The sequence below is a fragment of the Quercus robur genome, chromosome 2 (assembly GCF_932294415.1).
Source record: "Quercus robur chromosome 2, dhQueRobu3.1, whole genome shotgun sequence".
NCBI classification, from domain to species: Eukaryota; Viridiplantae; Streptophyta; class Magnoliopsida; order Fagales; family Fagaceae; genus Quercus; species Quercus robur.
In genome coordinates this window covers 80,738,949-80,755,842 of record NC_065535.1, presented here as the reverse complement: position 1 = coordinate 80,755,842, position 16,894 = coordinate 80,738,949, and the positions used below count along the sequence as shown (strand labels likewise).

General features: G+C 33.5%; 1 protein-coding gene across 6 annotated transcripts; it reads right to left on the bottom strand.

Moving 5' to 3' along the window:
* Positions 1-2,983: 2,983 nt before the first annotated feature.
* On the bottom strand, positions 2,984-10,361 carry LOC126715263 (protein MLN51 homolog). 6 transcript variants are annotated; one of them, XR_007651831.1, is made up of 11 exons: positions 9,609-10,361; positions 8,444-8,552; positions 8,009-8,274; positions 7,115-7,908; positions 6,607-6,721; positions 5,442-5,600; positions 4,567-4,622; positions 4,420-4,465; positions 4,270-4,327; positions 4,118-4,193; positions 2,984-3,378 (listed from the first exon to the last, which is right to left on the bottom strand). XR_007651831.1 is itself a non-coding variant. In XM_050415785.1 (10 exons), exons 1-9 carry the CDS (start codon positions 10,040-10,042, stop codon positions 4,291-4,293), a joined length of 2,016 nt encoding a protein of 671 aa, XP_050271742.1. In that variant the 5' UTR covers positions 10,043-10,361; the 3' UTR covers positions 2,984-3,378; positions 4,270-4,290. The 6 variants fall into 6 exon arrangements, 5 of the variants coding, with proteins under 5 accessions (XP_050271742.1, XP_050271747.1, XP_050271745.1 ...); XM_050415785.1 differs by lacking the exon at positions 4,118-4,193; XM_050415790.1 differs by lacking the exon at positions 4,118-4,193 and having other exon boundaries at positions 5,442-5,564.
* Positions 10,362-16,894: the final 6,533 nt, after the last annotated feature.

Genomic DNA, 16,894 nt, shown 5'->3' with positions numbered 1-16,894 from the left:
TTTTATAATAATAAAAAAAAAATTACACACATGACATATCACAATCAATGGAGCACAAGAGAGCGTTTGGTTCGCTGTGATGTGCATGTAATGCACATTACGATGATATGAAATTAAAGTTTTTGGTTTATTTTATTTTTTCTAATATTATCATAATCTAAAATTATAAAATATATCACATTACATTTCTAAACAATGTAATGTTGTATTTTTGTATTGAGATTTAATTAATGTAAGATTATAATAATGTAATATTATTGTATAATTAATATGTGAATGGCTTTTTGTTTTTACTTTTTAGATAACTAGATGTGAGAGAGGGTGTGATGTTTGAACCACGTAGATAAGGCAACGTATCTAGGGATGGCAATTTTTTCCCACCCCGCTTAACCCGCCCCTCCCCACTTTGTCCCGCGCGGGTTTTCCCCGCCCCGTAAGGGTAGTGAGACGGGGATGGGGCAAGATTTTAACCCCGCACCACAAGGCGGGGCGGGGATGAGTTTAAACTTTTTAGACCCACCTCGCCCCGCCCCACCCCGCATTACTAAGAGTTATAATTGTAAATTTTCATACCCTAAAACCCTACTATTTAAACAAACATATTAATATTAGCATATTTTATTCTACCCAATATGATTCTTTCTTTATTTTGGTATGTGTTATAATATGAGATTTTTATTTTATTTTTATGATTTTCTTGTTAAACACTTGGATATATTATTCAATTTTTCCTAAAAATTGACTTGATTTGATGGGATAAATTTGTAATTTCAAGTATATTTTTATTAATGAAATAAGTTTCATTAAAAAAATTGTACTAGTTGTAGAGCAAATTAACAAAAAGTAGAGCTTTAAGGGGCGGGGCGGGGCGGGGCGGGGCCCCAAGGGGCGGGGATGGGGTGAGAAAGTATTCCCCGCCTCGCCCCGCCCCACCCCGCATTACTAAGGGTTATAATTGTAAATTTTCATACCCTAAAACCCTACTATTTAAACAAACATATTAATATTAGCATATTTTATTCTACCCAATATGATTCTTTCTTTATTTTGGTATGTGTTATAATATGAGATTTTTATTTTATTTTTATGATTTTCTTGTTAAACACTTGGATATATTATTCAATTTTTCCTAAAAATTGACTTGATTTGATGGGATAAATTTGTAATTTCAAGTATATTTTTATTAATGAAATAAGTTTCATTAAAAAAATTGTACTAGTTGTAGAGCAAATTAACAAAAAGTAGAGCTTTAAGGGGCGGGGCGGGGCGGGGCGGGGCTTCGCGGGGCCCCAAGGGGCGGGGATGGGGTGAGAAAGTATTCCCCGTCATTCGGGGCGGGGCGGGGATAGAACAAGACAAAACCATATGGGGCAGGGATGAAGACCCCATCCTTCGGCCCCGCCCCATTGCCATCCCTTTACGTATCCTCTCAACAAAAAAGGAAAAAGAAAAAGAAAGATGAGGCATCATAAAGGATATTATAATTGCCATTAAGCAATTACCTGAACCCTTGCCTCATACTGTTGTGAAATCTTAGGATCAAGATGATTATTTCCATTGTTATAGTTTTTTTTTTGTTTTTTTTTTTTGAAGGTCATTGTTATAGTTGAATATCTAGAAACAAATCTACCCTAAGACCAATGATACTATCAACAAATACAAATAGTTTATATCACTTTTTGTGTTTTACTTTATGATCCACCAATTATAACTTGTCATGTATTCTTTTTATTTTCTTTCTAAAATAACTAAATTTAAAATATAAAACCATAACACCATGTATGCTGTGGGACTTCAAATTTACCATACACCACATTATAAAAAGAAAACAGTTTACAAAATCATACTTTATTTTTACGGTTAACTTCAAATTGATAAGATTTAAGTTAATGGCTCAAACTCAAAAGTGACAATAAACCCTAGTGTGGGGGGTTTTAGCGGTCAAGCACCTCATTCACGTCTCTTTTAGCGCTTAAATTCAAGCCATGCAAGACTCGTGAGCATTGGGGCCATAGGCTAATGAGGGAATCATGTGGTATACCCTGTTAAGTGGGAAATGACTTGCCCCCAGAATCCTACCTTTTTTTTATTAAATATCCCCATAAAGTGGCAATAGCTTGATATAACTCTATATATTTTTTCATCCAAAAATTTTTTTTTTTCCTTTCATATTAAGTAATAAAATCATAACTTGTGAGTTATGACAACAATCTTAGTAACTATAAATGTAGTTTAGAATATATATAAATCATTCCTATTGCATAAAATAATATTGTACATTCCCTCAAAGAATATCTAAATCTGTCAAGAGTCTTGTAGATTAATTGGCACTTCTTCAACTAAGACATATAGGATATAAATCTCTCATCCTCAACTATCGAACTAAATCAAATTAAAAAGAAAGAGAAATTCTATGATGTCTATCGGGGTTTGTCCCATGAGAATAATTTTCTATTAACAGCCATTGTCATTACGTCTCTAACTTAACCCTATTGGAAGTCTAATTTGTAATTATAGTTCAGTCTGAATTTGGACAGCACACTAATCACACATCAAAACTTAAGTACTGAAAGCAAACAGAAAATAGTGCATAATGCTTCTGTAAGCAATTTATTTTAATATAAAAATTTTATTTTTGGAAAAGAACCAGTATTATCAATCATGCATAATGTAGCACCCCGCCATGTTGATAAAAACTAAAAAGAATGAAGACAACCAGATACCATTGCTCCATAGAAGTCGGTAGATTAAATAACTAATATTTAAGAGCTAAAGCATCCGACAATCTGGCCCAAGAAAATTACGATTTAATCGAACTTCACTTATTATCATTTTTTTTAATGTATCACACGGTTTTTTCATCCCCTAGTCCCATATGGCCATATCTAATAAAGTTGATAGCAAGCTGGATTAGCTGCCAATGCCATCACAAATATTAACAAATGTAACTTAGCCACATTCATGCACAAGTTTCACACTCAAATGTCAAAACATCATACTTTTTGCATATATGAATCTTAAGCACCAAAACAAAACATTAATGCGGTGACAGCATCAGCAAGTTCTAACGCAATTTCAAGTAACAACTGTATAGTCTGCTCTTTTTCTCTCTTTTCTAAATTCTAATACGCTTTCATATCAATCTGGGGGCAAAAGGGTGAAGGAGATCTTAGAAAGGGAATAAGCACTAGACCAGAATCATAATTTTGCACATAGTCCAAATCTTTCCAAGCATTTTTAGGCCTTAAATCCATATTCGCTGTACAGGGAACACTAACCCAAGGATTTGCCATGTATATATGAAGATAAAGTTGCTCGCCAATTCAACAATGGTTCGACTCAATTAACTGCATCATGGTGTAGGCATTTCTTGTAGAGCTGCATGAACAGAATAATAAAGCTTCAGGCATGTGGATTGATATTTGAGTATAGGGCAAAATCTGAAAACTCTACAATTAAAAAGTTCGTAGAAATCCAAAATTCAGCAATCAAGAGTTGACGTAGTTAATAGCAGGTTTCAAATAATGAAGCCCTTATAATAGGTTACCAAGCATCCAAGTCCAGAACCTTATGATATTGTTTCTTAAAAAGGAGATGGTGCACAAGAACATTTTGAGGTGTAAATACACTGATGTTGAGCCATGTCAAATGTATCACTCTAATAAATTGTACAAACGCATTAAATCTATCCAATTTTGAAAAAGCAATTATGCATTGATATTGACCTGCAGCGTTAATGAAAAACTGCTATTAAAAATTTGAACCAAGATATTTGCAGGGAAGTAGAGTGATAACACTAGCCCAAAGCAGTTGGCTATAAAATTTAGGCCTAGAGACAGCCAAATTGGTGTAAAATTAACATACAAATCCTAACCATAGGATTAAAAATAAAAGAATCAAAGAATATATGGAAGAGAAAGAAATGACCAACCATCAACACAAGGGAAGCAAATTAGAAAAAACTCATTTGCACAAAAATGTATTCATCAACACAGCACCATAACAAAAACAAATTATTTAGAACATGCTTTATAAATAGTTTCAATGGTTTAACATGTACATATAGGAAATTTCCTATAGAAGGATCAGACAAGGGACCTTAGAACAAAATGCTCACCTAAAATAGTTGAAAATAAACCACAACTTGTAGCAACCAGAATTAAATATGGATGGAGATCAAGAACAGGGAGGGTCTGACACATCAGAAATTATAAGATCTTAGAAATTGACAGAAATCAATCAGTTCAATAGTAAAATAACATTACTGACCTGATTCTCAAACAATCTACTTTATTCTCTTTCCTTGTTAAAGTTCATCTCTGAATATCTGTTTGAAAGATTAAAAAAATAATAATAAGGTGCACTGTAACAAATGTCTGCATGCTCAGGCACATTCGAACACATACAGAGTCAACTTGCCTCCGAGGTTTGAAGTGTCGCTTAGAAGGTTCATCACTCAAATTTTCTGCAGTTAAACTTTTTGATATCATCCAAGAGAAGACAAGGGTGGAGCAATCCAAGAAGCATTTTTCTGCATGACCAAAAGAAAAGCATAGCAAAACTAACCACTTCTATCTGGATGCCTATTGCCCTCACTACGTTTGTTTGTGCCTGCTATATTTCTGCACAAAATATTAACAGCTGAGCTTCTATTTCAAATATAAATAACATATTCTCAAAAGAAGTTTATGTAGTTCAGTTAGATGGGGAAGGGTGCTTCAGAAGAATAAGGTACTCCCAATATCACCAAAATGAAAACAGCAGATCATTAAATTGTATTGAAGACATGCAATGCAATAGTTAGGTTAAAAAGAATCCAGTGGCAAATAAACTCCAAATCCAAAACTGTCATATTTGAAGATGCAAAAATGCTTATCTCCAGCACATCATGTTGCATAAACAAAAAAAAAGGTTTTATGTTTACAAAAATGGCAACAGTAATGCCTAATTTCAATGCAAACAATTATGCCCATGTTTTAGATAGAAAGAATATTTTTTATATCAATCACACATGAAAAAACAGCGACATTTTTTTTTTTTTTTTATATTAATTGCACAAATCCTTGTCCAAAAACCCTTTTCATTATTAGAATGAAAACAATCCAAACAGCACTACTTTAAGCAGTTTTTTTGTCCTGTCCTAGATGAATATTACTAAATCTAAATTTATTACCTCATTGACTTTAATTATTCAAGCCTTCAACAACATATTTCTCATTGTGCAAATCCATGATTGCAATCAAATTGATTCAACAATGGATATATTTTGATAGTACATAAAAGTAACACAAGAGAACAGGTGAATCTTCAATAACAATTCAATGAGTTTCAAGCAAGAAAGAAAGAGGTTATGTGCTTGTGTGTGGATATAATGTTACAATTTTAATCTATATATTTAAAATTTAAATTCTCAGATACATGGAGCCTGCAATGCTACTGACCTAGAGACACCAACAGAAGACAACTGCCCTGGAAAATGAGCCGCGTAACCATCATCAAGAGTAACATGGGGAGAAGGATATGCAGCACCAATAGTTCCAGCAGAACCTGTGAGGACTGGTAACCTGGAGAGAACACCCTCAATTCTTAGGATGCTTATACTACCATGGAAAACCCAAATAATGAACATATTAAGGTAAAATACCAAAAACCAAAAAAATTATTTTGCAACTTTTTATTCAACTCAACAAAGCTTTATAATAATTTGAAATCAACTCAGGGATCTAATTTCAATCTCAACAAGCTATATTTGCACATAGAATTTTCGATGACATTGATGTGGTGCTACTCTGTTAAAATGAATCAAGTTTCAAATAGTTTTATCTGCAATATAAAGTTTTAGAAACATATACTATGAGCATTTTTTCCCAAGCATTAACCATATTAACTGGGAGAAAAAAATAAATGACTTAGGCACTACCAAGTAAGATGATCAACAGAAAGTTAAAAACCCTGGAAGATTACTCACCATTTTTCATTATTCTATAGTATCTTTATTAGATTTATCAAAGTTTTTCCTCCTAAACTTAATTCAAAGAATATCATACAATAGATGAAATGAAACATATGGACAACGAGTCATTCTGCAAAAAATTATTCTTAGTCCTTAGCTAAATTCCCTTTTCTTGAGCATTTCAGAATGCTTGACAGAGATATCTCACACTGTATTGCAACATATTTGAAAATCTCTTTGATAACAGAAGGTAACATTTGAAGCACAATATCTTAAAATCAAATCCTAAAAAGGTAATTCAATTTTTTTTTCTTTTTCATAATCTTGAAATAATGTATAAACTCAAATCAGCAAGTAATCAAAGCAAGACTCATTGATTTGTTATCTTATAAGAGGGTCTGTTCACCAAGTCACACCCACCATCATCACATGCAAATTTTTGCTGGAATAACTGGGAATGGTTTTCTTATAATTTTCAATCAAGAAGTATAATTAATAACAGAACTTCTGAATGATTATTGCTCAGTCAACAAAAACCCCAAATCCAACAAATTAGTTATTCAAAGGTCCACCTTCCAAGGGCCTCAACATGTTTGAGGCAACAACAAAGAAACTCATGAGGAATCACATTTGTAATAAGATAATAACCATACCATGTAATCTCAGAATTTCCAAATCCAACTTGGGATTGACCAACATATCCAGGGAAAGCCATACAAACAGCAGGATCAGCAAGACCACCATGATGCAGACCCCCAAATTGCAGACCTGCATTTCCAAACAGTAAAACTCAGAATATGAAAATCCATGATAACTATTAACTACTATAGAAACGTTGCCACTATCCAATGGTAGCTATATTCATAGAGGCAACTCTCTCTCTCTCTCTCTCTGCACAACTGCACCCACAAAGGAGTGTGCTGCCTTCTACTGACAATGAAATAAATATATATATATATATATATATATATACAGTTAAATGATTATTGCCAGAACTACCAGGCAGGTACCCAACCGAAGTTTTACCAGTAGTAGAATACAATAAGGCTCCATGACAATACTAACTCTTATGGCTGCTACTAAGATAAGAAGACTCAACACCTCTTCTTTTGCAAGGAGGGCAGGAAACAGAAAAAAGAAAGAACAACAAAAGTGACATACCAGGCAGAAGTGATGGATTGGCAGCATTGTTATGATGAGCAATAGTTCCATCATATTGAAAGGAACCTCTTTTGCTTGCTTGAACTGCACCGCTTTCTTTTCCAACCAACGCGACTTCTGTTTTACCCGATTTTGGTAGAGAATCCAACATTACTGGTTCAGATGAATATGGTGACCAAGACTCAGATGATGGTTGAGATCTACTTCCAGGATGCAACTGCTGAGTATAAAGTTGTACAGGAGGTTGAACTGTGCTTTCAGTGGACCTTTGTTGAACAACAAGGGGCCGTGCTTGCAGAGGATCTCTATTAACTTGATTAGAAGATGGGTTTGACTGATGAGAATTCTTTTTTGAGAGAGAGAAACTGCTTCTCTGACCCTTCAGCTGGGGAGATTCAACCATATATTTTGCACAGGCCATTGGAGACTGCAAATGCAGATTGGTCAAATAATTCTCCGCAACTGTCTGAGAGGAATCCTCAATGGAAAGCTTATCCCAGTCAAAAGAATCAGCTAAAGTTTTCCCTTGCAGAGATGTGTTGGAACATTTAGTATCATCCCATGGCACAAAAGTCGGATGATATCTATTGGATCTTCCATGTGCATTTATTTTCTGTTTCAAAGACTCCTCGTGACTAGAAGAGCTCACAATGGTAAACAAAGGAGAAGCAGAACCCAAAGATGATGCAGAAATAAGATTCTTTGAGGCAAGTGAATCAGACTGAATATTTGAAGAGTGTGATAACATTCTGGCTGAATTAGTATCAGAAGTACTTCCTCTGAACTTTCCAGAGCTAAAAAGATTGAAATTAACAAAAATTATATTTAACAATAACTTTCAATGAAAGGAGGATTTTGAATTTAAATTTATTTACTTCCAAAATTTCTATTTACCTTTCATACTTTGTTGGAGGGACTACATCGCTGCTCTTCATAAAAGGCTTAGACCTTATAGCCCCTCTTCCCCCTACAATTCTTACATGGTTTCTCCACAAATCAGGTCTATACCTAACAGGTCCCCTCCCCCTTACAATTCTTAATGAATCATCTTGATTTACAAAGTTATCATGGGGTCTATACTGGTTAGCTCTTATGTACCCACGGCCTTTGCCTTGATCCTTTATGTGTCCTTGATGATGACCCTTAGGAATCCAACTACCCTGAAAATATTGTAGAGGACGTATCATCATGGCATCTTCATAAGTGTAACTAATTTATTGAACAACACAAATTTAATATGTGTGCGCATGTGTGTGTGTATTAATATCACAAACCCAGATTGTATAGAATCAGGATTGAAAAAGAAAAAAAAATAAAAAATCATTCAACATGAAGTTCCTTAATGCGTGTTTCTGGCAGAGTCATCTGTTCAAACTTGTCATGCTTCCACTGCTGTTCATCTTGAGGCTTCCACAAGTCCACTCTACCAGGAGTACTCCTGAATCAAACAAAACTATGTTTCAACCATATATTGAACAAGCAAATAAAAAAATAAAAAAAATTTGGGGTGGGGGGGGAGGGTATTGAGATAATTAGAAAAGAAAAATGTGAGATATGGAGGCAAATCATGTGCATTCCTGCATCTCATACAATATCTGATGTGTCTACCTCTGTATTTTATAGAATGATTCCAATCATTCTTATTGTGGTCAACATTTACAACCAAATAAAACAAATGTGCTAATCTCATTGTTCAAGGAATGTAGGATTAAAAAATACATCAGTAAAAGAGGCATACATGTCAAAGCAATGCCAAAGGCACAACCTTATTAAGCATTAAGTTTAACAGGTCACTTCACATAAAAGCAGAGATCATCTTACTCCAAAGAATCCACATGGCCACCTTTAAATTTCCAAAATCATATTCGATGAGAGAAAACTCAGAGCCAACTACATCATAAATTTCATCAACTTAAGAAAGTGAGGCGGAACGTATAAACAAATGACAAAAAAATTGCACTGCAACTTTGGCCAGACTATTCCACTCCCAGCCCTTAAGACACCCTGAAAACTCCATGGACCAATAGTGTGGTGGATGAAACTTGGGACCTCTGGATTGACAAAACCCCAAGTCTTTCGAGTCCACCACCCACGTGTCCTCAAAGGAACAGGCTGTTGCGTCCATTAACTTAAGTGAACACATTATTATATCACAATTACTTGATTAGACGCAAAAACTGCTTTCTCATCAGAGCAATCAACAGTCCCTTGTATCACAACATTATATATATGCATATAATTTGGAAATTAAAAAGGAAAGAGAAACTCCAAATTACCAACAATGATAAAAGTTATAATTACTTGTAAGGTTGTAACGATTCCAAATAATCCCTTCAAATAAAGTGTTCTAAAGTCTAAACCCTACTACAACCTCCACCGCCAACAACAACAACTCTGTATCAACCAGAGTAAAAGTAAATGATCCAAATAATGAAATAACACTAACATAAAATTACATACACACAAATATTCATATATTCAAAGTAAAGATTACTTGGAGTACCAATGACGGCCACGGCGTTTGCCTCCAAACCTATCGTCGTGCATGTAAAACTTTCCCACTCTCGGAACATCAAGAACCTCCTCTCTTTCCTGGTTCACAACCACCACCTCCGAAACCCTATCTTCATCTTCATTACCAACACTACCTTGCGCTTCACGCTCCTCCACCTCAACTTCTTCCATTTCTTCTCCAACCTCGTCTCCATAAGACTCTTGGTCATAGTACTCTGGAGCTCCATCAAGACCGTCCGATCCATCTTCGCCGCCAATCCTAACCACCCGAAACCTCTCTATACCTTCCTTCTCGCTCTCATCTTCGTCACTCGCTTCTCTTCTCCGCGCTGCCCACTGCAACGCCGCCTCCGAATCGCTCTCGTACTCCGCTTCCTCTTCTTCTTGCACTTTCTTTTCTTCCATATCAGCCATTGATTCCTATTTCTAAATTCCTAGTCTCTAATCAAACCCTAAAAAATTCCAAGAATCCATTTCCAAAACACACGGTATTTTATTTTTCCCTCGCTTCTTAGTTAAAGCAATTTTTGAATTTCCACGAGTTTTTAGAGCAGATGCAGAGAGCTTGGTGAGAGCTCTCTGAGAGTGAGAGTTTTTTTTTTTGGTTGTGTTTTTCTTGTTTGGTTCTTGATTTGCTGTTACTGTGCAGAGCTTGTTTACGAAGGAAGCGAAGGGCGCGAGAGTTTCAGTGTTTTATTTTTGTCTGTTGCTAACCGGAGAGAAATGAATCTCTGCTGCGCCGTAAAATGTACAATGAGCTCTGTTTTGGCAACAACCAAAAAAGTGCTTGCCAGCTCAGCGTTTACGAGGAGATTCTAGGCCCATCAAAAGCTTAATGGGTCCCATGCTCCCATTTGTTTGTATTATGCCGTACGCCCAATTGTACGTACAGTATTTTTCTTTTTTAATAATCAACAGTATTGGGTTTTGTTTTACGTGAATACGGGGGATTTGGGCCAAACAAGTGGAGAGGGGAGAGAGTCGGCTGGCCCGGAAGTCGCAACAATACTGCAAAGTCTGCAATTATATTTTGGGAAAATTGGGGCAAACTTGTTTTTAAATTATATAGGTCTATGTCCCTATTTTAAAACTCGATTTTTTGAAAATTGAGTTTTTCATAGAACTCGATTTTACTGTTGTCAAGTTACATGTTATTTTTGCCATGCTAGACCCAAAAAATAAAAAAATCCAGTTGGAACTCAATTTTAATAAAATCAAGTTCCTCATAAAATTTTCAAATCAGAACTCAATATTAAAAAGGCCGAGTTCTTCGCAATTTTTGATTTGTAACTCGATATTATCAAGTTATATTGGATTTTTATCTCATATCTAGACCACACAAAAACAAAATAAAAACAATATATAGAAAACAGTTTTGGCTTTCTAATGCTATGATCTAATCTTAGAACCAAAACACCAAAATCAACAGCACTATCAAATTATTCAAAACCATCATAATCAGAACCATCATCCAATACATCAGAACGATAATCAAATACAAGAAACTCATATCAAATACATTGGAACCATCTTTCAAGCACCACGAAACTCATAATCAAATACACAAATCCCACGAAACCTTAACATTCAAAGCAAAAAACCCAAAACCAATCCAAAAAACTCAGAGTAAAAATTGGGAAAAGGAGTCACACCTAGACAAAAACAGCAAACATATATCGCAGAACACACAAAAACAAAATAAAAACAATATCGCCAAATACATTACCATGAGCAAGGGAGAGTGAACAGAGGGCTGGGGATTTTGGTTTCGGTTTAGGGATTTCGGATAGCAAAGGGATGAGATTAGAGATAACAAAGTTCCGATGCGACTAAAGGAGATGATGAGGGAGATAAGCAGTTGAAGCAGAGAGTGGACCTTGGGTCTGCAATATCGTGTTACACTTTCAAATCTTTTTTTTTTTAATAACACAGAACAACATAGAACTCGATGGTATTTTAAATAGCGAGTTTGAATGGAATTTCAGCTGGAATTTTTAGATGGGAAAAGCCATGTAAGACTGTCCACCATGGCAAAAAATTTGCATAACTTGACAATCATGAAAACAAGGACATATTGCTAAATATTTTAAAAATAAAGGGCAAAAGCCCAATTTCCCCATTATATTTCACCTAGGGCTGTCCAACCATGAGCCCGTGAGCCAAACCATAGTTCAACCTATCCAACTAATGGTGGATGGTGGTGGGTCTTTGCCAAGAACAATCCAACAATCATGGGTCGAGTGGTGGTTCTCATTACGTGAAACCAACCCCAACAAATCCAATTGAAAACCACTATTAAACATAGTTCATCATGCTTCACCAATATATTGGTTTCTTTGATATATGTGACGAGATTTTAGCCTAATCCAATAAAATCTTGATCAATTCTTGCAAGATCTTGACCAAATACGGCAAGATCCCTCAAATCTCCACCAAAAGTATTGTTTCTACCACAATCGATGACATCTCAACAAGATTCGAAGGTTTTGACCGATCCACCTGATGGAATAACAAAGACATGGAAACAAAGACCTATATACCCATGGTTGGCAACAAGTGGCATGATTCTAAACCCAATTTGATTTGGTTGAATGGTGATTTCACCCTAAACCAACTTGAATCAACTCATATACACCCCTAATTTCACCAGGTATTATATCATTTAAATTTTAAAATGACGTGAGATTAAATGAAATTTTAAAATTAATAAAAGTTAATTTGAATTATAAAACAAATCAATTGTAAATATATGATCGTGTTTCAACTACAATAATGTTTGGTTCACGTATGTTACATGTTATATGTTGGAAAATGTAATGGGGACAAATAGGTTACTATCATTTCATGGGGGTCCTTTAGTTTGTTAACTAAGATAATAATTAGAATCTTACATTCACGTATTTTTACATTAGTGTTTGTTTGGATATCTTGCAATTTTCAGTTATTTATTTGTTTTGTACGTATCTAAATATCTAATTTTTGTTAACTTTTATCTTAAATGTATAACAACATTTTTTTTAAGTTAGATTATTTATTTAAAAAATTGAGGTAAAAAAGCAAAATACAAGTTTAGTCTTTACCCAAAAGGGCAAAGTATTCCATTTCTTTGCCTCAAGTTAAGGGATGGAGAGACGAATAGTATCTTCAATTCTATTTGTAAAAACTTCTCTCCTTGGAAAGTAAAAGAAACTAACTCACGTCTCCTCACATGAAATTCAAACCTCTCATATTTTTGTTTCAAATTGTAGTAGGTGATTTAGTTTTCTTTGCTCTTCTCACTATCCGTCTTCCCTTCTCCATTTTTTTTCCTTATTATCTTCCCCTATTTTCCATTTTTTCCCTCTATTCTTCTATCCAATTGTTTTTTTTTTCTTCTAATCCAACATGGACTCATCTATGGAGGAATTATGGAAAAAAATTCTCTTATCTAATGAAGAAAAAAGGTGTTATGGCTATTATTTTTCATGAAGTGGCTCTATTCAAACAACAAGCCAGTTGAATCTCTTGTTCAAATTACAAACCAACAAAGATTTGAATAAGTAGGCTTTTAAATCTACTCTTCAACAACTTTGGTGTTGCTCTCATGGTGTGACCATCAAAGAAGTTTGGGAATAATTTATTTCTAGTTATCTTTGTCAAGGAGGAGAACATGATTGAAGTTCAAGATAAAAGCCCCTGGTCTTTTGATAAAATACTTATTTTATTGAAGTGTTTCAATGGTGATCTCAACCCTAATAATGTTACCTTTCAACGCTCTTCTTTTTGGATTCATGTTTTCAATGTTCCTATCAAGAGTATAAACAAAACTGTTGGTACCCGTATAGCTAATGGGATTGGTAATCCTCTTATGGTTGATGCTCCTAAGAGTGGTTTAGTTTGGGGTCCCTTTCTTCAGATTAGGGATGACATTGACATCACAAAACCTCTAATGAAAGGTAAAATGGTACATATTGCAAATGTAGAAGACGGTTGGTTTTCTTCAAATATGAGAAATTAAATATCTTTTGCTATCGATGTGGTATACTCAGCCATCAGGATCGTGAATGTCAAAAAAATAAAAATACAAAAGGCTTCTTTTTTTTCTTTTTCTTTTTTATTTATTTTTACAGTTGATAATGATTTTCAGTTTGGTCCATGGCTTCGTGCTATAACTAAAAATTTTGGTAAAAAAAAAAGAGCAATTTAAGTCCATCTAGAGAAAGATAGGAAGATGATATTGAAGTTCGTGTCTCTGAGGAAGAAAAGGGGTGATTCATCTCAAACTCATTACCCACTAGAAGCTCCTCTGGCCGTAATATTATCCCACCAAAATCCAATTTATCTGGTAATTCTATCATTTCTTCAAATTCAAAAGCCCTTCTATTGGATAATATTTTCATAACCATTTTGAATTCTCCTAATGACCCTTTGGTGATCTTACTTGACAAGCCAAACTGTCTACTGATAAAGTGTTTTAAAATTAGCTATAGTAGTGGCAGATGGAGAGAAGTCTCAATGTTTGATTGTCTACCCAACAATTAACCAATGAAACAACTATTTCAAAAATTCCCCTTGTAAACAATGCATCCCGTGACTTGTGTGATTAAGATAAGTTGAAGATACTTGAAGGAAATTTAATTTATGATTTAGATATGGATAAGCAGAAGGTTGTTAAGGGCGATTTGAATTTTGATATAGAGGTGGAGACTATTCCAAATATCTCAGAGGGTTTCTTAGGCCATACTAAATCTTCCTTTCAATCTTAGAAACGTCTCATACATAAATCCAACAATCCTTCTACTCTGGAAATCTCCAATACTATATTTTCTCCCACCAAATTTCCCTCTAAAGCTGTTGATAGTATCTTTTCACCATTGGAAATTCCAATTCGTAAGAAACAAGCAATTGATAGAGAAAATCTGTTACTTTCTCATTCCACTTATGGGGTTGTTGTTCTTCAGCCCCCTCCCCAACATGAAAATCTAAGCCTCACTTGCCGAGGGCTTGTGATCCTAGAAGCAATATTCGTTGTTTGTGGAGAGTGAAGAAGGTCCCAAAGTCCTATTTCTTTTTGAAACTTGGTTTGATATGGATGGTTTTGCGAAATTGGGTTTGACAAAAGGGATTGCAATCCTACATTTTCAAGTGAGGAAGGAATTGAATCCCCTTTGCATTGATGCTTTTGTGTTGTGGGTGACTTTTCAATTTTGTCTAAGCACTTGTTTCTCTAAAGTCACTGTTGAAAGTAATTTTCCTGAACTCGTTGATTTTTCTGGATTTTGATAGAATTTGTTCTTTTGAAGTAGCTTAGATTCTTGAAGACATTAAACTTATTTGTGATAGTTTTGATTTTATTTCTTTTATTAGCGTACATTTACGATGTAATCATGTTACTTTAACTTTAGCTAGTGTTGCAAAAGATAAAGAGAAGGTTATTATTTGGTTAGAAGAATGTCCATTTTTTTTTCTTTCCCATTGTACAACGTGATTCCGTATAAATAAAGTCTACAATCATTTATGCGGAAAAAAAAAAAAAGGGTTTAGGGATAGAGTGGTTCTTACAAAACCAACAAAAAGAAGAAGAAGAAAAAGGGTTTAGGGATACAAAAGGGTTTGATTATTATTATTACTAGCTTGTAACTTCATGCATATGTATGGATATACTTAACAATATACAATAAGATGCATAATATAATTCCTATATATATAATTTAAATAGTATTAATAGTCATTTTTATATTTTATTAACTCTTTAAAAAAATTTGTAAGGATATTATTAAGTATAAAATGTAAATTGTTTATTTATTTATTTATTGTGAAACACTTTTTTTTTACAATTTATTTATTTTAAACTTTTTGGTTTTTGTACTTAATAACTCACTTGAATTAATATTTATGATGTTTCCCCACATTTGATTCTAAAATTAAGAAATAAAACTTTTTAAGAATAAATAATTTAAGACACATGGCGCAAAATTGGAACTCTAATTTGAAATTTTAATTTAAGTTTCTCTCAGTTTTCACCTATTATTTATATATAGATATATAGATTTTTTTTTTTTTTTGGTAATTTGGATGTGTTTTCTTTCTTGATCTCAAATTCTCAATTAATTATGTCTATCCACACAAAAAATACTAGAGTATTCCATTAATTATATTCAAAAGAAAAAGTTATGGCTACGAGTGCTTTTATTATAAAGAAAATTACAAAATACGATAATAGTTAATTCAAAAACATAATTTTTTTTTCTAATTTTATGCTTAATTATGCAGTTAAAGCTTGTGGTATCCTAATATAACTAATTTTCAAAGTGTTTAAAAGAAATTTTAAATCAATAAAATGAATAAAATATATCAACAAGAAAAATAGATAAGTCTCTACTTACTAGTCCCATGTTAGGACTAATAAAAAAACTAAAATGCACTTTTTTAACTTTGATTTGATTACTTCACAATTGTAAAACCATTAATTTTCTTGAATATAAATATATATTTCCTTTTTGGTTTATTTTAGGTTAACAACACGACTTTTGTCCAGTACTTTTGTACAATAAATTAAATATGGCTATTTTTTTAACATGGTTATTTTTTAACATGTATGCTCATGTCACTTTTAAATTTAAATGCACGAAGTTGTAAGATGATGTATGGGGGTTAATAAATGCCCAATACTAGAAGGTTGAGGAAGTTGGTGACTTGATGACATGTGTCTCATTGTACCATGTAAATTCTTTGAAATGAAGAAAAAAAAAGTCAAATAATTCTCTCTAATGAAACAAAATATCTTTCCTTCTCATCATAAATAAATTATTATTTTTAGCTTCTAAAGGAATGCTGGCATGTTGCTCTGAACATTGTACCAATCCCTTGAATCATGTACCAATGGGTATCAGTATCATCACCCTCTCTTTCTAACCTCTCAACCAATCAACTTAAAAGCATAGTACTGAGTTAGCGACCCCATCTCCCCAATAAATGTGTAGATCTACTCATTAGAATAATAATAATAATAATAATAAAAGAATTAATTGCACAATTGAAATGTTAGAGCATGTTGAGTAAGTAAGTTCAAACCCACATTTTTATATTTTAAATAATATTATATATATTTTTATACACTTTTTCATTCACACTTATTTTAAAAAATTACAAACAATATTACTCAAACTATTCTACCAAACACCTCTAAAATAGCAAAAATATTTCTAATCGATTTTTAGCATAAAAAAACCATAAATTAAAATATAAAAAATCCAATATGAATTAATATAACATAATAATAAAAAA

Bases quoted from the DNA above. Each gene is read 5' to 3' on its own strand.
- LOC126715263 (XM_050415785.1), bottom strand. From the start codon at position 10,042: ATGGCTGATATGGAAGAAAAGAAAGTGCAAGAAGAAGAGGAAGCGGAG. The intron at 4,623-5,441 runs GTCAGTAGCATT...TATTTTGTGCAG, and splicing joins TCTTCTGTTGGTGTCTCTAG to AAATATAGCAGGCACAAACA. The intron at 4,328-4,419 runs GCAAGTTGACTC...TCTTTCAAACAG, and splicing joins CGACACTTCAAACCTCGGAG to ATATTCAGAGATGAACTTTA.